Genomic DNA, 23,272 nt, shown 5'->3' with positions numbered 1-23,272 from the left:
ACCAGCTGTCAGCATAGCAGTGCTCCCTCTCCAGCGCAGGCAGGTCAGGGAGTGTTACCAGCTGTCAGCACAGCAGTGCTCCCTCTCCAGTGCAGGCAGGTCAGGGAGTGTTACCAGCTGTCAGCACAGCAGTGCTCCCTCTCCAGTGCAGGCAGGTCAGGGAGTGTTACCAGTTGTCAGCACAACAGTGCTCCCTCTCCAGTGCAGGAAGGTCAGGGAGTGTTACCAGCTGTCAGCACAGCAGTGCTCCCTCTCCAGTGCAGGCAGGTCAGGGAGTGTTACCAGCTGTCAGCACAGCAGTGCTCCCTCTCCAGTGCAGGCAGGTCAGGGAGTGTTACCAGCTGTCAGCACAGCAGTGCTCCCTCTCCAGTGCAGGCAGGTCCGGGAATGTTACCAGCTGTCAGCATAGCAGTGCTCCCTCTCCAGTGCAGGCAGGTCCGGGAATGTTACCAGCTGTCAGCATAGCAGTGCTCCCTCTCCAGTGCAGGCAGGTCAGGGAGTGTTACCAGCTGTCAGCACAGCAGTGCTCCCTCTCCAGTGCAGGCAGGTCCGGGAATGTTACCAGCTGTCAGCATAGCAGTGCTCCCTCAGCTTCTGCCTCCATCTGATGTGCTGCTTCAGGCTCTCACAGAAGTAGCTGCACTGGAAACTGCTCCATGGAGTGAAGTGGGGACCAGAAGAGAAGAGGGAGTGAGCTGTGTGGAGAGGGTGCCTTCATGGGCCGCTTCTGATCTCACACAACAGGCACAATCCCTACCTCACTCCCTCACCTGAGCTCCTACAGATAGCTCACTGCCAGGAGGGACCATCTGAAAAACTCCTCATGGCTGCAAGAATCCCCTGCCAGGTACTAGAAACACTGCAGAATTTTGTATAACAGTCAAACTTCGCTATAGCAGTTCTTCCTTGCCCTGCAGAGTTTGGGTGGACTGTCGTGTCTATAATTTATTAATAGACGGCTAGAAGTGCAGTGATCACTGACAACAATGTGCACTGTATGCAGGGGACAAGATTTAAATGACACTCCGGACCAGAGGAAAGCTGGGTATTAGCTGGTATAGGCATTGTAATGACCAGTATGTTATGTACCACACATGCAGGCTTAGATGCAGCGTTTCTGCAGACAGTAACACACAATACAGTGCAAGGTGGATAGTGTCACATATGAAAGACTGTCTAGGTTCACACACCCTTTTGAGCCACAATAAGGAAGTAGCAATCAAAGTTGGATTCGATCCATGTGACACAAACAGCGTCAGACGAACCCCATGAGCTGCAGTGTGTCATTTTATTTGAAAAAAAAAAAATAGAGCAACATTGATAAAATAGACATTATTATAATTAATGGGGTCCGTATGGCACTTTGCGCCCAGGGTGGGACAAACCCATTTACTGGAACAGAAAAATGGAATCCCAGACAGCAGTATGAACATAGCCTTAGATACAATAGCAGATCCTATCCCACATAAGCTTAGATACAGCATCGAGTCAGATACCTGCACCAGGGGCCAATCATTAGAAGGCTTTCTGGCACAGAGAAAGGTGAGAAGTAGTGATGAGCGAACGTGCTGGGATACCGTGTTATCCGAGAATGCTTGGGTGTCATCCGGGTAGACTCAGAAGACTACAGATTGGAACACGTCTACACATGGAACGAATCCACGAACTTTGGTCAAAATCGAGGATATCATTCCTCAAGACGTCCCGGCTCCTTCAGCTCCGACAGCAGTGGGTCTTCATACCAAGGACGTTTTTTTTAGGAAGCACACCACCCGGGAGGGGCAACTCGAGACAACGAGGAGGTGACCGACAAGGAGGTCCAAACGTAAATCTAACCGAACGCATGGTGACGAGATCACAGGTAGGAAAACGAAATCTGTGATAAATATTTCCTCCTACACCTTGAACCCTGTCGAATTAGCAGTCCTACAAAGGGGTCTGTCTTTTTGTCCAACCCCCCCATGGGATAGCTTCAACCTAGAGCAGGATTTACAGTACTTTTACCGCAGCATCAGGCTAAAAACCCACTTTGGTTTACAAAATAATCCTGTTAACAATAGGTCTCCCCCAACCGGTGATAACTGCACCCCCGATCTATCCATCTCCTCTCTAGGTCTATATAATAGAAGCTCTTTTCGCCCACCATGCACATATCATGCAGCAGAGGTGGTTATCGACCTAATCCAGAGAGACACTCAGGAGTTGCTCTTGAAGCAGCAAAAAGGTGACTTCCCTACTAGACAAAACATTACACCCGTAGAAAAACAGGCCATAGAATCCCTACGTACTAATAAGGGGATATTCATCAAACCAGCAGATAAGGGTGGGGCTATAGTCCTCCTGAATCAAAGTGATTACATTAAGGAAATTAACAACCAACTGTCTAATACATCTACCTACCGGAGGCTATCACATGACCCCACCCCCAAGATCAGGTCCAAAATTGACGTAATTCTCAGTAAGTACCTTTCCAATAATTGCATAGACCAAAAAACTGCAACCTTTCTAACAAACCCACACCCCACGTCCTTCCCAAAATCCATAAGTCCTTAATCAATCCCCCTGGTCGCCCCATTGTGGCATCTATAAATTCCATCCTTTCTCCTTTGTCAATCTTCTTGGAAAAATCTCTCACCCCATTTGTTAAGAAAACCAAATAGTTTGTCCTCGACACGGGTCACTTTATCAAGATAATTAAAAAGATTTCCACCTTATCACCACAATGTCTTTTAACAACTTTGGACGTTAGGAGTCTCTACACCTCAATAAAACATGATTTAGGTCTGGAGGCAGTGGGCAACCTGCTACAGACCTCCGACCTGAGTCCACAAGCCCAACATCTTATGCTGGATCTCCTCTCTACAGTCCTTAGAGAGAACTATTTTTTGTTCGGTGACCAGTTCTACTTGCAAATCTGTGGGACCGCCATGGGGTCCAACATGGCACCGGCTTACGCTAATATCTACATGGACACTTTTGAGAACGAGCACATCTATAATAACGCCCTCTTTAAGATACATTCTAAATGCTGTCTCCGGTACATAGATGACGTCTTCTGTCTATGGGACGGACCAGCTGACACCTTTTCCCTTTTTGTATCACAGATTAATGATGTCAGACCCGAATTACAATTTACACCCAACTGTGACACCCATAAAATTCCATTCCTCGACACCCTGGTTATCAAGAATAGCCGAGGTGGCCTTGATACGGGTATCTTCACAAAGCACACTGATTCCAACAATCTGCTTTTGTTTTCAAGTTTCCATCCCAAATCAACACGGGAAAGCCTTCCACGTTCCCAATTCCGTAGGGTTACTAACATTGTGTCAAATTCTAATCTTACTGAATCGCGACTAGACGACATGGTACAAAAATTCAGGTACAGGAATTATCCCGATAGGATTCTCCAAAAAGAAAGAACAAGGGCCCTTGAATATTTTCCTTCCAGATCACAAACCCCTAAAAAGGAACAATACCATTTATACGTACCCATCATCCCACTATGCCTTTGATCTATAAGACCATTAATAAACTTTGGCCCCTGCTCTCTGAGGCCTACCCACAGGTGACTGCCTTTCAAGCCCCAGCACTGATGTGTAAACGCAGACCAAGGAACTTTAAAGCCTGGTTAAGGCCGACATCGGAAGTTTCATCAAACAACCAAGACAACAATTCCTTGGAACTCAGAGGATGGGTACGTTCCCATGTTTAGGCTGTGCCAACGTGATCAGGTCAAGTGAGTTTGCACATCCACATACGGGTAAGAGGTTCAAGATTAAGGGATTCTACACTTGTGAAACTAACTATGTTGTGTACTTAATCAAGTGTCCCTGCGGTCTTATGTACGTGGGTGAAACTGTACAACACGTACGTGACAGAATTTCCAGCCACAAGTCTACCATTAGACTGAAGAAAACCTGGCTCCCGCTCCCCCATCACTTTGCCTCGGCCAACCACTCCGTATCTCAACTACAGGTACCAAGTAATAGAGAAAGTGGAACAACCGAGACGGGGCGGCGATCATATAAAACTTCTCAAAAAACGAGAATCCTTCTGGATCTATACACTGCAGATTATGGCCCCTAAAGACCTGAACAGGGAATTGGACTTCACTTTCTAGAATGTTGATGTATTGGGTATATGTTAACTATCTTGGTTACTATTAATCTCCTTGTTTTTGGATCAAGACCGCCTCTTTAATCACTTTTTACTTCTGTTTCCTTTTTTAGACTTCTTAGGAAGGAAGTACATGAAAACTCTATTTTTCTCACTACAGTCTACCACCTTTTGGTAAGTTTACCATGACTACAAGTTTCTTTATTTTCATTTTATTTTTTATTTTTAATTTTTATTCTTTCTTATTTTCATTCTTTACAAAATCTTGATTTTTTCATCTTATTCATTCTCTATTTCATTTGTTAATTTCTTCTATTTTTATTATATTTTTCAATCTTTATTTGCTATATTTTTTCTCTTTTTTCATTTTATTTTATTATAATTTATGCTTATTTGATTACGTTTCTTTACGTTTTTTATTTCTATTTTTGATTATTTTTTCTCTGTTTTCATTTGTTCAAGTTTGATTTTTTCTATTCTAACAATGTTTTCTTCGCAGCAACATTATGATTATGGCCTCCCCAAAATAAATCAGTTTTTGTGGTATTCTCATTTTTTTCTACATTTATCTGTATTTTTAATTTTTTTATTTATGTTTCCCATTTTTTCATCCATTATTATTTTTTAATTGTTTTTCCTTCTGTACTCCTTCCCCCTTCCTTTTTTCCCTTCTTTTTTTCTTTTCATATGCACTGATCGCCTCCACCCCTATGACCATACCTACTACACCCAGCCTATGGCAGTCCAGCCTCCCCTTTGCCGTTTACATTGGTGCGCACATAACATGGAAACGTCTGAGATATCCTCCTACGCAAGCGTTATTAAGTCCGGCCGCTCGGTACGCACTGCGCATGCTCCGGCACCCTTTCACTTATTGCGCAGCTGCAATGCATGTCCTCGGCCCCGGCATCTATTGCGCATGCGCCGGGAGTGGCGCGCACACAACATTGCGGTGCAGACCTCTTTCAGCTCACAGAGCTACGCGCCGACATACAGCTGATGTCAGTACATCGGCGCCCTATGTAAAGCGCCAACTCCCTGCAAACTAGCCACTGCATCACCAATGAGATGGACACCCTACCCCTGAACTCTACCTGGAGCAGGTAAAACTGCGGTTTCCATATCAACTCATGGCCTTTGCCTCCCTTGTTTTATCAGCTTTTAGCATATTTAACCATGTTCTCTCCTCTCTCTCCCTAGTTCTCTGGGACTCTCCTCCTATATCCTTATTTTCTCATTCACTCCTCTTACATAAGGTCAGTACATTATTATGGCGGCTTGATCTATTTTATTTACCTGTGTCTATTTGTACCTAGGCTTTAATTTTGCTTTAGCATAAGTGCGTTTTTTGCAGTAGTCCTTACTTGATCCTGGCCTCATGAGACCATAATATGTTATGACTAATTGCCTTTGGACTAGGATGAGTCCTTATCTAGTATATTGTGAGCTGTATATATTTTCTGTGTTTTTATTAGAAGTTGTTTGTTTTGCTTTGTTTTTTCCTCTTCATGCTTAATTGTATTTCACCTCTTTTTGCACATGTATATTTGTACAGCACACTTATACCATATATTTATTTTGCAGTGAGGTTTTGAGAAAGACCGTGCCTGGTCGAAACGTTAACCTTGTTGTCCGCAATCATCCGCTTTTTTCTTTATAAATCATTTGGTGGTGCCTGTGCACATGAATAAAAGCAACTAAAATTTTCTACATAAACGCAAAGACTTGAGTGCGGCTGTTTTTCTTGTATATTTGACTTTGGATGTCCAGCCAGCACCTCCCATCCTGAACTTTACAGTGTGCACATCATATCTCCCCTCTGGATCAGGGTAGCTTAGGCGTGTTCGGATAATATGTTCGAGTCCCTGCGGCTGTTTGACAGCAGCATCATATGCAGGGATTGCCTAACAAACAGCACGGAACATATTATCCGAGCACGCTGAAGATACTTGGAGAACACCTGAGCATTTAATAATAAAGACCTTCATTCCAAAGACATACTAAGGGAATTTAGATTGTGAGCCCCATCGGGGACAGCGATGATAATCTGTGCAAACTGTAAAGCGCTGCAGAATATGTTAGCGCTTTATAAAAATAAAGATTATTATTTAACCCCTTAGTGACAGAGCCAATTTGGTACTTAATGACCGAGCCAATTTTTACAATTCTGACCAGTGTCACTTTATGAGGTTATAACTCTGGAACGCTTTATCGGATCCCGCTGATTCTGAGATTGTTTTTTCGTGACATGTTGTACTTCAAGTTAGTGGTAACATTTCTTCGATATTACTTGCGATTATTTATGAAAAAAATGGAAATATGGCGAAAATTTTTAAAATTTTGCAATTTTCAAACTTTGTATTTTTATGCCCTTAAATCAGAGAGATATGTCACAAAAAATAGTTAATAAATAACATTTCTCACATGTCTACTTTACATCAGCACAATTTTGGAAACAATTTTTTTTTTGTTAGGGAGTTATAAGGGTTAAAAGTTGACCAGCAATTTCTCATTTTTACAACACCATGTTTTTTTTAGGGACCACATCACCTTTGAAGTGATTTTGAGGGGTCTATATGATAGAAAATAACCAAGTGTGACACCATTCTAAAAACTGCACCCCTCAAGCTGCTCAAAACCACATTCAAGAAGTTTATTAACCCTTTACGTACTTCACAGGAACTAAAACAATGTGGAAGAAAAAAATTAACATTTTACTTTTTTTTGCAAACATTTTACTTCAGAACCATTTTTTTTAATTTTCACAAGTGTAAAAACAGAAATTTAACCACAAATTTTGTTGTGCAATTTTTCCTGAGTACGCAGATACCCCATATGTGGAGGTAAACCACTGTTTGGGCGCACCGCAGAGCTTGGAAGTGAAGGAGCACCGTTTGACTGTTTCAATGCAGAATTGGCTGGAATTGAGATCGGACGCCATGTCGCGTTTGGAGAGCCCCTAATGTGCCTAAACAGTGGAAACCCCCCACAAGTGACACCATTTTGGAAACTAGACCCCCCAAGGAACTTATCTAGATGTGTGGTGAGCACTTTGAACCCCCAAGTGCTTCACAGAAGTTTATAACGTAGAGCCGTGAAAATAAAAAATCTCATTTTTTCTACAAAAATGATCTTTTTGCCCCCAAATTTTTATTTTCACAAGGGTAACAGGAGAAATTAGACCACAAAAGTTGTTGTGCAATTTCTCCTGAGTACGTCGATACCCCATATATGGGGGTAAACCACTGTTTGGGCGCACCGCAGAGCTTGGAAGAGAAGGAGTGTCGTTTTACTTTTTCAATGTAGAATTGGCTGGAATTGAGATCGGACGCCATGTCACGTTTGGAGAGCCGCTGATGTGCCTAAACAGTAGAGACCCCCCACATATGACACCATTTTGGAAACTAGACCCCTTAAGGAACTTATCTAGATGTGTGGTGAGCACTTTAAACCCCCAGGTGCTTCACAGAAGTTTATAACGTAGAGCCGTGAAAATAAAAAAATCGCATTTTTTCTACAAAAATGATCTTTTTGCCTCCAAATTTTTATTTTACCAAGGGTAACAGGAGAAAATGGACCCCAGAAGCTGTTGTACAATTTGTCTTGAGTACGCCGACACCCCATATGTGGGGGTAAACCACTGTTTGGGCGCATGGCTGAGCTCGGAAGCAAAGGAGCGCCATTTGACTTTTCAATGCAAAATTGACTGGAATTGAGATCGGACGCCATGTCGCGTTTGGAGAGCCCCTGATGTGCCTAAACAGCAGAAACCCCCCAAAAGTGACCCCATTTTGGAAACTAGACCCCCCATGGAACTTATCTAGATGTGTAGTGAGAACTTTGAATGCCCAAGTGCATCACAGAAGTTTATAATGCAGAGTCGTGAAAATAAAAAATATATATTTTTTAACAATAAAGATTTTTTAGCCCCCAAGTTTTTATTTTCACAAGGGTAACAAGAGAAATTGGACCCCAAAAGTTGTTGTCCAATTTGTCCTGAGTATGCTGGTACCCCATATGTGGGGGTAAACCACTGTTTGGGCGCATGGCAGAGCTCGGAAGGGAAGGAGTGCCATTTTGAAATGCAGACTTTGATAGAATTGTCTGCGGGCGTTATGTTGCCTTTGCAGACCCCTAATGTAACAAAACAGTAGAAACCCCCAACAAGTGACCCCATTTTGGAAAATAGACCCCCCAAGGAACTTATCTAGATATGTGGTGAGAACTTTGAATGCCCAAGTGCTTCACAGAAGTTTATAATGCAGAGTAGTGAAAATAAAAAATATTTTTTTTCCCACAAAAAAGATTTTTTTAGCCCCCAAATTTTTATTTTCACAAGGGTAACAAGAGAAATTGGACCCCAAAAGTTGTTGTCCAATTTGTCCTGAGTATGCTGGTACCCCATATGTGGGGGTAAACCACTGTTTGGGCGCACGGCAGAGCTCGGAAGGGAAGGAGCGCCATTTTGCAATGCAGACTTTGATAGAATTGTCTGCGGGCGTTATGTTGCGTTTGCAGACCCCTAATGTACCTAAACAGTAGAAACCCCCACAAGTGACCAAATTTTGGAAACTAGACCCCCTAAGGAACTTATCTAGATATGTGGTGAGAACTTTGAAAGCTCAAGTGCTTCACAGAAATTTATAATGCAGAGTAGTGAAAATAAAAAAATATATTTTTTTCCAACAAAAAAGATTTTTAGCCCCCAAGTTTTTATTTTCACAAGGGTAACAGGAGAAATTGGACCCCAAAAGTTGTTGTCCAATTTATCCCGAGTACGCTGATGCCCCATATGTGGGGGTAAACCACTGTTTGGGCGCACGGCAGAGCTCAGAAGGGAGGGAGTACCATTTGACTTTTTTAGCGCAAAATTGGCTGTCGTGTTTGGAGAGCCCCTGATGTACCTAAACAGTGGAAACCCCCCAATTCTAACTCCAACCCTAACCCCAACACAGCCCTAACCCTAATCTCAACCCGATCCATAATCCTAATCACAACCCTAACGATAATCACAACCCTAACCCCAAAACAGCCCTAATCTCAACCCTAACCATAACCCTAATCAAAACCCTAAATCCAACACACCCCTAACCCTAATCCCAACCCTAACCCTAATCCCAACCCTAATCCCAAACGTAACACTAATCCCAACCCTAATCCAAACCCTAACCCTAATCCCAACTCTAACCCTAACTTTAGCCCCAACCCTAACCATAACTTTAGCCCCCGTCGTCACAAAAAAAGTTCAATGTAACCTTTTTTTTGTACGTCGCGTCCGCCATTTCCGCGGATGCGTGGCCGTAACTCTGCCCCCTCCTCCCCAGGACATAGACTGGGCAGCGGATGCGTTGAAAAACTGCATCCGCTGCCCACGTTGTGCACAATTTTCACAACGTGCGTCGGTACATCGGGCCGACGCATTGCGACCGCCCCGTACCGACGCAAGTGTGAAAGAAGCCTTAGGCTACTTTCAGACATAGCGCATTTTTGAGCGCTATTTTGCGGGCGCTTTTCAAAAATGCGCAATGTCATTTTCGTCTGCCGGCAAAGTGAATGAGAAATTCACTTTGCCGTTCAGACACACCGCAAAAAAACGCGGCGCTTTTGTCTGCAAACACGCCGGCGTAAAAAGAATTGACGTGTCAATTCTTTACGCAGCGGCGTGTCTGCGTATCCCCCTAGGGCCCCATATTACCTTCCACACACAGCGCCTTTGTCCTGGGTGTCGGCGTCTTTGTACGGAGGGGTTGACACCCAGGACCGGACGTGACGTCGGACAGGAAGAGGGAAGCCCCCGCCCCCCAGTGAAGCAGCATGGAGTCCTTCTGTGTGTGTGTGTGTGCGTGTGTGTGTCCCCATGCGACGCTAGTGCCACCATTGTGCTAAGTCGCCGTATGGGACTACTACTCCCATCCGGTATTAGGATGGGAGAGTTGTCCCTGTGTCCGGCGACTTAGCACAATTGTAAAGTTACACAAAACACCTACACACAATACACATACATGACACACAGTACATACAACATATAACACAGAGTATATACTCACCAACAGCACACTTGTAGGCGAAGCCCTCGATCCTCCAGGAAAAAATCCAAAAATAATAAACCAAATTCATACTCCCTGTCCGCAGAATCCATAAAACGAGTGTCCCACGCCGATCGGCTGCTCTCCGGCGATACACTGCCAGGAGCGAAGCTCCTAGCAGTGTATCGCGTACTGTTCCGGAGTTCAATGACTCCGGCGTCTCGGTTAACAGCAGTACAGCTGCGTTGAACTTTCCCACGCAGCACTGCCGTTAAGCGAGAGTGCCGGGGTCAATGACCGCCGGTAAACTCGCTCGCGCATGCGCAGTGACACACCGACAGGAACTATGGCTCCTGTCAGTGTGTTGCTGCAGCCGTGGAGAGCAGACATATCTCTGGATGTGTCTGTTCTCCATGGAAAATCTTGATACGTGGCACTTAAATATGTGGCAATTAAATACGTGACACGTGGCACTTATACGTGATACGTGTCACTTAAATACGTGGCACTGAAATACGTGATACGTGGCACTTTGATACGTGGCACGTGTCACTTAAATACGTGGCACTGAAATATGTGGCACGTGGCACTTTGATACGTGGCACGTGTCTCTTACATACGTGGCACGTGGCACTGAAAGATGTGGCATGTGGCACTTTGATACGTGGCACGTGGCACTTTGATACGTGGCACTGAAATATGTGGCACGTGGCACTTTGATACGTGGCACGTGGCACTTTGATACGTGGCACGTGGCACTTTGATACGTGGCACGTGGCACTGAAATATGTGGCACGTGGCACTTTGATACGTGGCACGTGTCACTTAAATACGTGGCACTGAAATATGTGGCACGTGGCACTTTGATACGTGGCACGTGTCTCTTAAATACGTGGCACGTGGCACTGAAAGATGTGGCACGTGGCACTTTGATACGTGGCACTTTGATACGTGGCACTGAAATATGTGGCACGTGGCACTTTGATACGTGGCACGTGGCACTTTGATACGTGGCACGTGGCACTTTGATACGTGGCACTGAAATATGTGGCACGTGGCACTTTGATACGTGGCACGTGTCACTTAAATACGTGGCACGTGGCACTGAAATATGTAGGACACGTCGCACAAAAAAGTTACATGTAGTTTTTTTTGTGTCGACGGTCCGCTGAAGCACGACGCATCCGTCGCACGACGGATGCGACATGTGGCAATCCGTCGCAATGCGTCGCTAATGCAAGCCAATGGAGAAAAAACGCATCCTGCAAGCACTTTTGCAGGATGCGTTTTTTCTCCAACGACGCATTGTGACGGAAGCCAAAAAACGCTAGTGTGAAAGTAGCCTAACCCTAACCCTAGCCCTAACCCTAACCCTAAATTTAGCCCCAACCCTAACCCTAACTCTAACCCTAACCCTAACCCTAATTTTAGCCCCAACTTGTCTTCTCCTGCCGGCCGGCAGATGGCAGCAGATGGCGGGCGCACTGCGCATGCGCCCGCCATGATGAAAAAGCCGGCTGGCAGGAGAAGACAGAAGAGGACCCAGGGACCCCGGGTGAGTATGATAGGGTCCCCGAATCCCCCTATTTCTCTGTCCTCTGATGTGTGATCACATCAGAGGACAGAGAAATAACTGATCGCTTTTTTTTTTTTTTGCGGTCGCCGGTAAACTGTTAATTACCGGCGATCGCAAAGCAGGGGTCGGTGCAAATCGACCCCGATCATGTTCTTTGGGGTCTCGGCTACCCCCGGCAGCCGAGACCCCAAAGAACATCCGGGTGCCGGGCGTACTGCGCGTGCGCCCGCCATTTTTTCCCGGAAAAAAGATGGCGGCGCCCATGGGGAGACACGAGGAGCACCGGGGGAGGTAGGTAAGTATTGGGGGGCTATTGGGGGCCATCGGGGACCACATTTCTCTGTCCTCCGATGTGCGATCACATCGGAGGACAGAGAAATTAAACGGCAAATCGCGTTTTTTTTTTTTTTGTTGCGACCGCCGGTAAACGGTTAATTACCGGCGATCGCAACTCGGGGGTCGGTAAAAACCCCCCGAATCATGTTCTCTGGGGTCTCGGCTACCCTCGGCAACCGAGACCCCAGAGAAAATCCGACTCTGGGGGGCGCTATTCACTTTTTTACCCTTAGCGGCCGCCGTTAAAAGGCGTATCGGCGGTCGTTAAGGGGTTAAAAACTGCATTTTGTGCTTATTTGTGTTATCTGTGTCTACTATTTAATACTAGTGATCTGAAACATTTAAGTGTGACAAAAAATGCAACAGAATAGGAAATCAGGAAGGAGCAAACAGTTTTGAACACCACTGTACAGTTAAGGCTACTTTCACACTAGCGTTTTTGGCTGCACGTCGCAATGCGTCGTTTAGAAGAAAAAAATGCACCCTGCAAAGTTGTCTGCAGGATGCGTTTTTTCCCCATAGACTAACATTACCGTGCGACGGTTGCGTCGTATTTTGGCGGACCGCCGCCACAAAAAAAAGTTACATGTAACTTTTTTTTGTGCGTCGAGTCCGCCATTTTCGACCGCGCATGCATGGCCGAAACTCCTCCCCGGACCTTGCAATGGGGCAGCGGAAGCGTCGTAAGTATGCGTCGGTACGTCGGTCCGACGCACTGCGATGGCCCCGTACCGATGCTAGTGTGAAAGCAGCCTAAGTCTAGAAATATTTGGACAGTGACAAGTTTTGGCATTTTAGCAGTTTACCAAAACATATTCAAGATACATATAATATAAGCTTAAAGTGCAGACTTCTCAGCTTTACATCCTAATTGGAGTAAGGGTTTAGGAATTACAGCTATTGATTAGGTCACTGCCTCTTAAAAGGGACCAAAAATAACTGGACAATTATCTCCAAAGCTCTTTCATGCCCTGCATTGGCTATTCCCTTGTAAAATCTATCATCAATTAAGCGGTAAAAGGTCCGGAGCCGATTCCTGTTGTGGCATTTTCATTTGGACACGGTGAGTGTGAACTCACAGCATGAGGACAAAGGTGCTGTCAATGGAAGAAAATCAGACCATTGTTAGGCTGGGAAAAAACAAACAAACAAAAAAAAAAACACCCCAAAAAACAGAAACATAGCAGAAATGTTAGTAGTGGCCAAATCAACAGTTTGGCACATTTTGCAAAAGAAGAGCACACAGACAGGCTCGGGAATGCAAAAAGGCCCGAATGACAGCCAGTCCTAATGCAGAGCCAGTCCTAATGCAGAGCCAGTCCTAATGCAGAGCCAGTCCTAATGCAGAGCCAGTCCTAATGCAGAGCCAGTCCTAATGCAGAGCCAGTCCTAATGCAGAGCCAGTCCTAATGCAGAGCCAGTCCTAATGCAGAGCCAGTCCTAATGCAGAGCCAGTCCTAATGCAGAGCCAGTCCTAATGCAGAGCCAGTCCTAATGCAGAGCCAGTCCTAATGCAGAGCCAGTCCTAATGCAGAGCCAGTCCTAATGCAGAGCCAGTCCTAATGCAGAGCCAGTCCTAATGCAGAGCCAGTCCTAATGCAGAGCCAGTCCTAATGCAGAGCCAGTCCTAATGCAGAGCCAGTCCTAATGCAGAGCCAGTCCTAATGCAGAGCCAGTCCTAATGCAGAGCCAGTCCTAATGCAGAGCCAGTGTCAGTCTGTGTGGGGGTGCAGTTACACCTGCCACTCTGTATTCTGTGACTAAAAAGCTTAGCTAAGTGGCTAATAGATAGCGTTAACCTGCATATTAAACCCATAACTGCAGGTTAATAGCGTTTTTTCCTGGTGACTAGTTCCCCTTAACAATAAGTAAGTGATTGCTGAGCTTTGTGAAAAATAATGCGATTATGGGAGTAACTCTTTAATAAAATGGTAAAATATCCACGAAAAAAGTGTGTGTATTAAAAAGAGTATTCCGGCAAGAAGCAACTATCTGTAGAATAGGTGACAATTTAGATCAGGATAGGCTGGTGGGGGCGGTTTTGGGAGACCACTGGGACCCCACAGATCCCCAGAATGGGGCACTTTTATCCAAGTTAAATGAAATGGCCCAGGCATGACCACCGTTCCATTTATTCTCTATGGGACTGCTGGAGTGCTCTACTCTGCTTTCCTTGACAGACCCATTGGAAATTATGCTAATTTATTTTCTTAGCTTATGATATCAGTTTTCCATTGGTGACTTACCAGATTGTATTAATGGCTCTTGTGTTGTCCCCTGTGTGTACAAATGCATAAGCTTTGATCCAGGCAGAGAGCCAGTCCAAATTGGGAATGCTCTGAATTACATTTAGTGTCATAGAAGCTACTTCTGCACCTTTTACAGAAAGAGACAGCAAACCTGCAAATAGAAGATTGGCGACATTTTATAGCGTCAGGAGGACAATGCCTCCACTATGCACAAGGTGATATAACAGTATCCATCTTTCTATAGCGCCAACATATTCTATAGCACAAGGGAACGTCATCTTGTGCTAAAGTGATCTGGGATAGATAACTTCTGGCGAGACAGTACAATATTGAGCATTAGATTCCTAGAATGTCCCAGACCTGATCCGGAGGAAGCATGCCCAAAAACTTTCAGCATTCACTTTTCCGTCCTAGCTGCTGTGCCATTACATCCAAAATGCACATGGACGACTTATTTCCATCAGCACGAGGCATTGCTTTCTAAAATTACATTGCCCATCAGTCAATCAATACACAGCATCTCCCCAACAGGGAACGCTCGTGTCTAACCCCACTTGGCACCAGACTTCTCAGAACCCTCAATACGGCACAGCTTCTCTCCAACTTTAATTGCAAGGCTGAATGCAAACATTTTTTTTCTCTTCGTGCAGATAAAAATATCCATCTGAAGAAGTAGTCAATAGTTCCCAATTACAGCTTTTGTTCAATTGGAGTTGAAATTCGGGGCTTGCTGTGAGGGTTATACCAAGGAGGCACGGCCATTTTAATCTACCTAAAACAAAAACACTTATTTTTAACTCCTCAAAATGTGAAAAATGTGCCAAGAAGGAATTTAAACTGTTCAGATATAATTTTTAGCTCGTTTTGGACTGGCCTTGGCAAGCCACGTTATTAGTGTAGATTTCACAGAAAATTTGGGGCAAAAATGTATAGAAGCAGTGGATTCAGTGGAGATTTAAATGGGTCATCCACTAATTTAAAAATCAACTGTAAATGGGCGCAGGGTGGTGGGAAAATTAAGTCGATCCTCACCTACCAGACCAGTGGTGCTCCTTTCTACATGCCCCCTGGTGATCTCCTGACCAGGGAATGTAGTGGGCACAGTGAGGAGTATGGAGAAGCGTAGGTGTGTAGATAGATTTGTTTTCTGATCACTCTGGGCTAATTTAGAATGTAGCGGACAAGCCCTTCGACCACTTTAAGTTGAAGGTGTAAAATTCACAGTCAAAATAATTACCATTTCTGCAACATATACAATATGCCATGGAAAACTCAACAGATGGAATCTGCCACATTTACCCTTGGATCTTCTGCTGTGGTTCTACAAAAGATGAAGACACCACAGGAACGTTAGGCTACATTCACACACTGCGATGCACGAACCAGCCATGTGTCTCCTGATCTTGACTCACCAGCTGTCAAGCGCGGGTCAGGGAACCCACGGCCGATCCATACATCGTGGTCTTTACATAGACGTGTGAATGTAGCCTTAGGCTGGGGTCACACTGCGTTATGGCAGTCCGTTAGACAGACTGCGTTACACAGCGGCATACCACGATGTAACAGTCCGTTAACGCGGCCATTAACCCCTATTATCGGGCGCATCGCCAACGCATGCCATAATCGGCATGCGCTAGCGATGTGCCGTCATTCAGCGACGGAGCCTCGGGCGCGGGCTGCAGTGTCTGAGGCTCTGTCACCGCTAGTACAGATGAATCATCTGCGCTAGCGGTATAGCACAACGCGATGGCGTGTATGCTAGTGCTTTAACGCAGCCTGTCAACGCTATGCGTTGAACAGGCTGCTTTAACGCAGTATGAACCTGGCCTTACCCCAAACTTCAGTATCAAATTTGATCGGCCTCATTACAGTTGTCAAGTTGAGGAGAATATGGGGAAAAAAAACAAAAACTAATGAAAACAGAAATTGAAGTAATAACATTAGTTTATACCTAAAATGGCATCCAGTGCTAAAGGACATTGTCTCAACACCTCCTTGTAACTTGTCACAGCAGATCGTTCCTGTCCAGCCTTCTTGTACAAATTGGCAAGCATCATATTAATCTTTAAGTAGAGAAAGAGTTAAATTTTGTACACAGAAGTGCAATGCAATTAAAAGGGAACCTGCTATAGAGCAGGAGGAGCCAATCAGATAGATATACATATTTGTGAGATAAGTTTCAGTAAAACTTGTATTATATCCATTGAAATCCCTGGTGCTTGTATACATGAGTCCGGTGGGTGGGGTTATTAAGTGATTGACATTCATCCTTTATGACTGACAGCTATCTCTGCATGCACAATCACCAAGTAGGACCGCCTACTGGACTCCTATGGATACAAAATCCAGGGAGGGATTTCAATAGATAAGTCATACTGAATATTTTCCATCATATAGATCATACTGCTCAGCTTCTCCTTCTCTACACCACATCCACAGATCAGACTGCATGTACAATGACAGGTCCCAATAAAGATAGATTAACGCTGTAGTACTAAAGTCCCATTTCGTTATGTTACACTTTTTTCCACCTGTTTATTGAAAACATGCAGTGTTTTTAACAGAGTATGGATGGGACTTTATTACATCCATTTACTCACAAACTTGTGTGGAAGTTTTTTCCTTGCATTTATTTACCTTTGGAGTTCTTTGCCGAGAAGGGATTCCATCTAATATGGCGACAGCATCTTTATCTTGTTTCAGCATTGTGTAACATTCCGCCATTTTGTACTTTACTTCAATCTCTGAGGGGAGACTCTGTAGACACCAAAACATAAGAAAACATGACTACAGTATAGGGCAGGTACCACAGATGCTGAAAATGTAACGTGTAAGAGGTTGTCACCGGTTACATGTACATCTAAAGAGGGTAAACTCTCTCAGAACAAAGCCTGTTAGGCCTTGTAGCACAGAGCAGTACGGCCTCAGTCACCATGTGCAAAGATATTCGGCCCGATTCTCCAAGACTGGCGTTGTTCACAGCAGTCTGAAATGAGGGGATGTACGCCTCACTAAGAATCTCGAGCATAAAATGTCACTCGAGTCAGGTACTGGAGTGAGATTTTTGGCATAGGGAGCACCACAGCTCGTAATGAATTCCAACTGACCAAATTTAGGCGCAACTCTGCACTTTTCAAAACTTTTACGCCAGAATTCTGTCATGAAAGCTTTGATGAATCGGGCCAATTGTTCCTCAGAAATAATGCTTCTTTCGAGGATCTCTGAACATGGCATTCAGTGGAAAGGTATGCAATTTATTTTTTTGGGTGAGGAGATTCCTCCTGAATCTGCCAAAAAAGAAAAAGATTTGCATGACATTGGGCTACAAAAGAAGTTTCCATCTATGATGGGAGATTTGTGAAGACTGTACAAAATGCAGCTGGCATGTCTTTAGAGCAGCTGGAAGACTGCCTCACAAATACATACTCTGTCCATGGGAGATCAGGCTGGATTATGTAATTATCCATAGGAAGCAAGAGCTGCCATAGAGAAGAAAGATTGCACTCCAGATAAAGAGAACCTGTCATGTCTCTAGAAAAAGAGAACATTTTACTAAATCACATGGATTTAGCCACAGGATCTCATGAGACCTAACAACAAGTTCCGACACCTCCCAGAAGACACTCAGAGGGGACCCGGGGAGGTACTGCACATGCAGTCAGGAAAACAAGAGGATAACAGGATGCCAATTCAGACTGGACCGATTACAGGGAGTCTGCCAGCACAAAAGGACTGTGCAACCAAGCACAGGGGCTTGGTGACACCCTTGGCGAAGCCAAACAATCAAGTGCACCTTTTTCACCCATTTGTTTCCCCCCCTCCCATTTACCTCTGCCACTTTATTGACTGACAGTTCTGACTCTACAGGAGCCAGAATCGGGCAGAGTTAGGCTAAGTTAACATTTTGCGTTAAAGCAGCTCGTTCAACACATGCGTTAAACGGGCTGCGTTAACGCAAGTGCCGAAATGTGATCGCGCTAGCCAGCGTCCGTCATTCAACGATGGCACATCTGGGCATGCGCTAGCAATGCGTCCGACATAGGGCTTAATGGCGGCGCTAACGGACTGCGTCTAACGACTAGGGAAACGTAATGCGAACCCAGCTTACGATATGTAGGTGTGTGTGTGTGTGTGTGTGTGTGTGTGTGTGTGTGTGTGTGTGTGTGTGTGTGTGTGTGTGTGTGTGTGTGTGTGTATGTATATATATGTATATATATATATATATATATATATATATATATATATATACTGTCCGTCTGTCCTTCTGTCTGTCTGTCTGACACGGATATTCATTGGTCGCGGCCTCTATCTGTCACGGAAATCCAAGTCGCTGATTTTTGCCACGACCAATCAGCGACGGGCACAGTCCGGCGGCAAAATGGCCGCTCCTTCCTCCCCACAGTCAGTGCCGGCTCCATACTCCCTGCAGTAAGCGCTCACACAGGGTTAATGGCAGCGGTAACGGACCACGTTATGCCGCGATGTAACGCACTCAGTTACCGCTGCCATTAACCCTGTGTGACCAACTTTTTACTATTGATGCCTATGCGGCATCAATAGTAAAAAGATCTAATGTTAAAAAATAATTAAAAAAATCGTTATATACTCACCGTTACATCGGCCCCTCGGATCCAGAACCGGCCTTTCCCGCTCCTCGCGACGCTCCGGTGACCGCTCCATGCATTGTGCTCTCGCGAGATGATGATGATGATGATGATGATGATGATGATGTAGCGGTCTCGCGAGACCGCTACGTCATCATCTCGTGAGACCGCAATGCACTCTTGGGACCGGAGCGCGCGAGGAGCGTCGGTAACCGCTTCGCCTGCATCCGAGGCCAACGGTAGGGTGAGTATATAACTATTTTTTATTTTCTTTTTTTTTTTTTTAACAGGGATATGATGCCCACATTGCTATATTATACTACGTGGGCTGTGCTATACACTACGTGGGCTGTGCTATACACTACGTGCGTGGGCTGTGCTACATACTACGTGGGCTGTGCTACATACTACGTGGGCTGTGCTACATACTACGTGGGCTGTGCTACATACTACGTGGGCTGTGCTACATACTACGTGGGCTGTGCTACATACTACGTGGGCTGTGCTACATACTACGTGGGCTGTGCTACATACTACGTGGGCTGTGCTACATACTACGTGGGCTGTGCTACATACTACGTGGGCTGTGCTACATACTACGTGGGCTGTTATATACTACATGGCCGGCCACGAACAATCAGCGACAGGCGCAGTCCGGCTGCGAATTGGCGCGGAATTTGAACCACGCTTCGATAACACAGGTTAACAAAAAAAAAATTTTTTTCTGGTGTCCAAAATATTTTAATGAATTTGGGGTATTTTTGGGGTGCTGATTCTGAATATGTCATCAGTTTTGCCAGATTGGCTCAAGTTTTTGACATTTTTGGTATCTTATTTATAGCACTTGTTGGTAAATGCGACGCATCATCTCATTAATTTCTTTGGATTAGTACTTGAACTGAGCAGTTCTCAATATAGTTTTGTGTTAATTAGTGTTCTAAAAGTTTGTTCATAGCTTGATTTTTGCACTAACTTTATGTTGTTGTCTGTTTTCCAGTGAAAAGCATGAACTCATCAAGAAGAAGTTGTCTTAACGATCCAGACTCATTCTGTTACATTTGTGGTGAATACACACTGCCAAAACATAGAAGAAACATAACAGACTTCGTAAAAAAAGTGTATTTTGCCTATTTTGGGGTTATGCTTGGGGACCAAGACAAGTTTTGGGCACCACACAGTGTGCAAAGCATGTATCGAATTATTACGAAAATGGAGCAAAGGACAAAGAAAAAGCTTCAAATTTGGTGTTCCAATGGTGTGGAGAGAGCCAAAAAATCATCATGATGACTGTTATTTCTGTGCAGTGCAAGTGCAAGGATTCAATAAGCATAAGAAACGAAAATGGGAGTAACATGGAATCTGCTAGAAGGCCTGTCCCTCATTGTGAAGATGTGCCTGTACCTGTGTTTACCATAAATAACAGTCATCATGATGATTTTCGTGTGGTAATGCGCGGGGACAGAGCCTCGTGTGGTAATGCGCGGGGACAGAGCCTCGTGTGGTAATGCGCGGGGACAGAGCCTCGTGTGGTAATGCGCGGGGACAGAGCCTCGTGTGGTAATGCGCGGGGACAGAGCCTCGTGTGGTAATGCGCGGGGACAGAGCCTCGTGTGGTAATGCGCGGGGACAGAGCCTCGTGTGGTAATGCGCGGGGACAGAGCCTCGTGTGGTAATGCGCGGGGACAGAGCCTCGTGTGGTAATGCGCGGGGACAGAGCCTCGTGTGGTAATGCGCGGGGACAGAGCCTCGTGTGGTAATGCGCGGGGACAGAGCCTCGTGTGGTAATGCGCGGGGACAGAGCCTCGTGTGGTAATGCGCGGGGACAGAGCCTCGTGTGGTAATGCGCGGGGACAGAGCCTCGTGTGGTAATGCGCGGGGACAGAGCCTCGTGTGGTAATGCGCGGGGACAGAGCCTCGTGTGGTAATGCGCGGGGACAGAGCCTCGTGTGGTAATGCGCGGGGACAGAGCCTCGTGTGGTAATGCGCGGGGACAGAGCCTCGTGTGGTAATGCGCGGGGACAGAGCCTCGTGTGGTAATGCGCGGGGACAGAGCCTCGTGTGGTAATGCGCGGGGACAGAGCCTCGTGTGGTAATGCGCGGGGACAGAGCCTCGTGTGGTAATGCGCGGGGACAGAGCCTCGTGTGGTAATGCGCGGGGACAGAGCCTCGTGTGGTAATGCGCGGGGACAGAGCCTCGTGTGGTAATGCGCGGGGACAGAGCCTCGTGTGGTAATGCGCGGGGACAGAGCCTCGTGTGGTAATGCGCGGGGACAGAGCCTCGTGTGGTAATGCGCGGGGACAGAGCCTCGTGTGGTAATGCGCGGGGACAGAGCCTCGTGTGGTAATGCGCGGGGACAGAGCCTCGTGTGGTAATGCGCGGGGACAGAGCCTCGTGTGGTAATGCGCGGGGACAGAGCCTCGTGTGGTAATGCGCGGGGACAGAGCCTCGTGTGGTAATGCGCGGGGACAGAGCCTCGTGTGGTAATGCGCGGGGACAGAGCCTCGTGTGGTAATGCGCGGGGACAGAGCCTCGTGTGGTAATGCGCGGGGACAGAGCCTCGTGTGGTAATGCGCGGGGACAGAGCCTCGTGTGGTAATGCGCGGGGACAGAGCCTCGTGTGGTAATGCGCGGGGACAGAGCCTCGTGTGGTAATGCGCGGGGACAGAGCCTCGTGTGGTAATGCGCGGGGACAGAGCCTCGTGTGGTAATGCGCGGGGACAGAGCCTCGTGTGGTAATGCGCGGGGACAGAGCCTCGTGTGGTAATGCGCGGGGACAGAGCCTCGTGTGGTAATGCGCGGGGACAGAGCCTCGTGTGGTAATGCGCGGGGACAGAGCCTCGTGTGGTAATGCGCGGGGACAGAGCCTCGTGTGGTAATGCGCGGGGACAGAGCCTCGTGTGGTAATGCGCGGGGACAGAGCCTCGTGTGGTAATGCGCGGGGACAGAGCCTCGTGTGGTAATGCGCGGGGACAGAGCCTCGTGTGGTAATGCGCGGGGACAGAGCCTCGTGTGGTAATGCGCGGGGACAGAGCCTCGTGTGGTAATGCGCGGGGACAGAGCCTCGTGTGGTAATGCGCGGGGACAGAGCCTCGTGTGGTAATGCGCGGGGACAGAGCCTCGTGTGGTAATGCGCGGGGACAGAGCCTCGTGTGGTAATGCGCGGGGACAGAGCCTCGTGTGGTAATGCGCGGGGACAGAGCCTCGTGTGGTAATGCGCGGGGACAGAGCCTCGTGTGGTAATGCGCGGGGACAGAGCCTCGTGTGGTAATGCGCGGGGACAGAGCCTCGTGTGGTAATGCGCGGGGACAGAGCCTCGTGTGGTAATGCGCGGGGACAGAGCCTCGTGTGGTAATGCGCGGGGACAGAGCCTCGTGTGGTAATGCGCGGGGACAGAGCCTCGTGTGGTAATGCGCGGGGACAGAGCCTCGTGTGGTAATGCGCGGGGACAGAGCCTCGTGTGGTAATGCGCGGGGACAGAGCCTCGTGTGGTAATGCGCGGGGACAGAGCCTCGTGTGGTAATGCGCGGGGACAGAGCCTCGTGTGGTAATGCGCGGGGACAGAGCCTCGTGTGGTAATGCGCGGGGACAGAGCCTCGTGTGGTAATGCGCGGGGACAGAGCCTCGTGTGGTAATGCGCGGGGACAGAGCCTCGTGTGGTAATGCGCGGGGACAGAGCCTCGTGTGGTAATGCGCGGGGACAGAGCCTCGTGTGGTAATGCGCGGGGACAGAGCCTCGTGTGGTAATGCGCGGGGACAGAGCCTCGTGTGGTAATGCGCGGGGACAGAGCCTCGTGTGGTAATGCGCGGGGACAGAGCCTCGTGTGGTAATGCGCGGGGACAGAGCCTCGTGTGGTAATGCGCGGGGACAGAGCCTCGTGTGGTAATGCGCGGGGACAGAGCCTCGTGTGGTAATGCGCGGGGACAGAGCCTCGTGTGGTAATGCGCGGGGACAGAGCCTCGTGTGGTAATGCGCGGGGACAGAGCCTCGTGTGGTAATGCGCGGGGACAGAGCCTCGTGTGGTAATGCGCGGGGACAGAGCCTCGTGTGGTAATGCGCGGGGACAGAGCCTCGTGTGGTAATGCGCGGGGACAGAGCCTCGTGTGGTAATGCGCGGGGACAGAGCCTCGTGTGGTAATGCGCGGGGACAGAGCCTCGTGTGGTAATGCGCGGGGACAGAGCCTCGTGTGGTAATGCGCGGGGACAGAGCCTCGTGTGGTAATGCGCGGGGACAGAGCCTCGTGTGGTAATGCGCGGGGACAGAGCCTCGTGTGGTAATGCGCGGGGACAGAGCCTCGTGTGGTAATGCGCGGGGACAGAGCCTCGTGTGGTAATGCGCGGGGACAGAGCCTCGTGTGGTAAT

General features: G+C 47.2%; 1 protein-coding gene across 2 annotated transcripts in view; it reads right to left on the bottom strand.

Moving 5' to 3' along the window:
* The window catches only part of ANAPC7 (anaphase promoting complex subunit 7), an 88,745-nt gene that overhangs the window by 47,229 nt on the left and 18,244 nt on the right, over window positions 1-23,272 (bottom strand). For both annotated transcript variants that reach the window (XM_077292862.1, XM_077292866.1), the window contains exons 3-5: window positions 16,944-17,063; window positions 16,258-16,369; window positions 14,304-14,457 (exon numbers count right to left, since the gene is read on the bottom strand). In XM_077292862.1, coding sequence (XP_077148977.1) covers window positions 14,304-14,457; window positions 16,258-16,369; window positions 16,944-17,063 — 386 coding nt within the window. The remainder of the gene's footprint in view (window positions 1-14,303; window positions 14,458-16,257; window positions 16,370-16,943; window positions 17,064-23,272) is intronic.

The sequence above is a fragment of the Ranitomeya variabilis genome, chromosome 1, assembly GCF_051348905.1.
Source record: "Ranitomeya variabilis isolate aRanVar5 chromosome 1, aRanVar5.hap1, whole genome shotgun sequence".
Classification (NCBI taxonomy): Eukaryota; Metazoa; Chordata; class Amphibia; order Anura; family Dendrobatidae; genus Ranitomeya; species Ranitomeya variabilis.
Note: the sequence above shows the minus strand (reverse complement) of the source record. Positions and strands in the feature narration are given on the sequence as shown.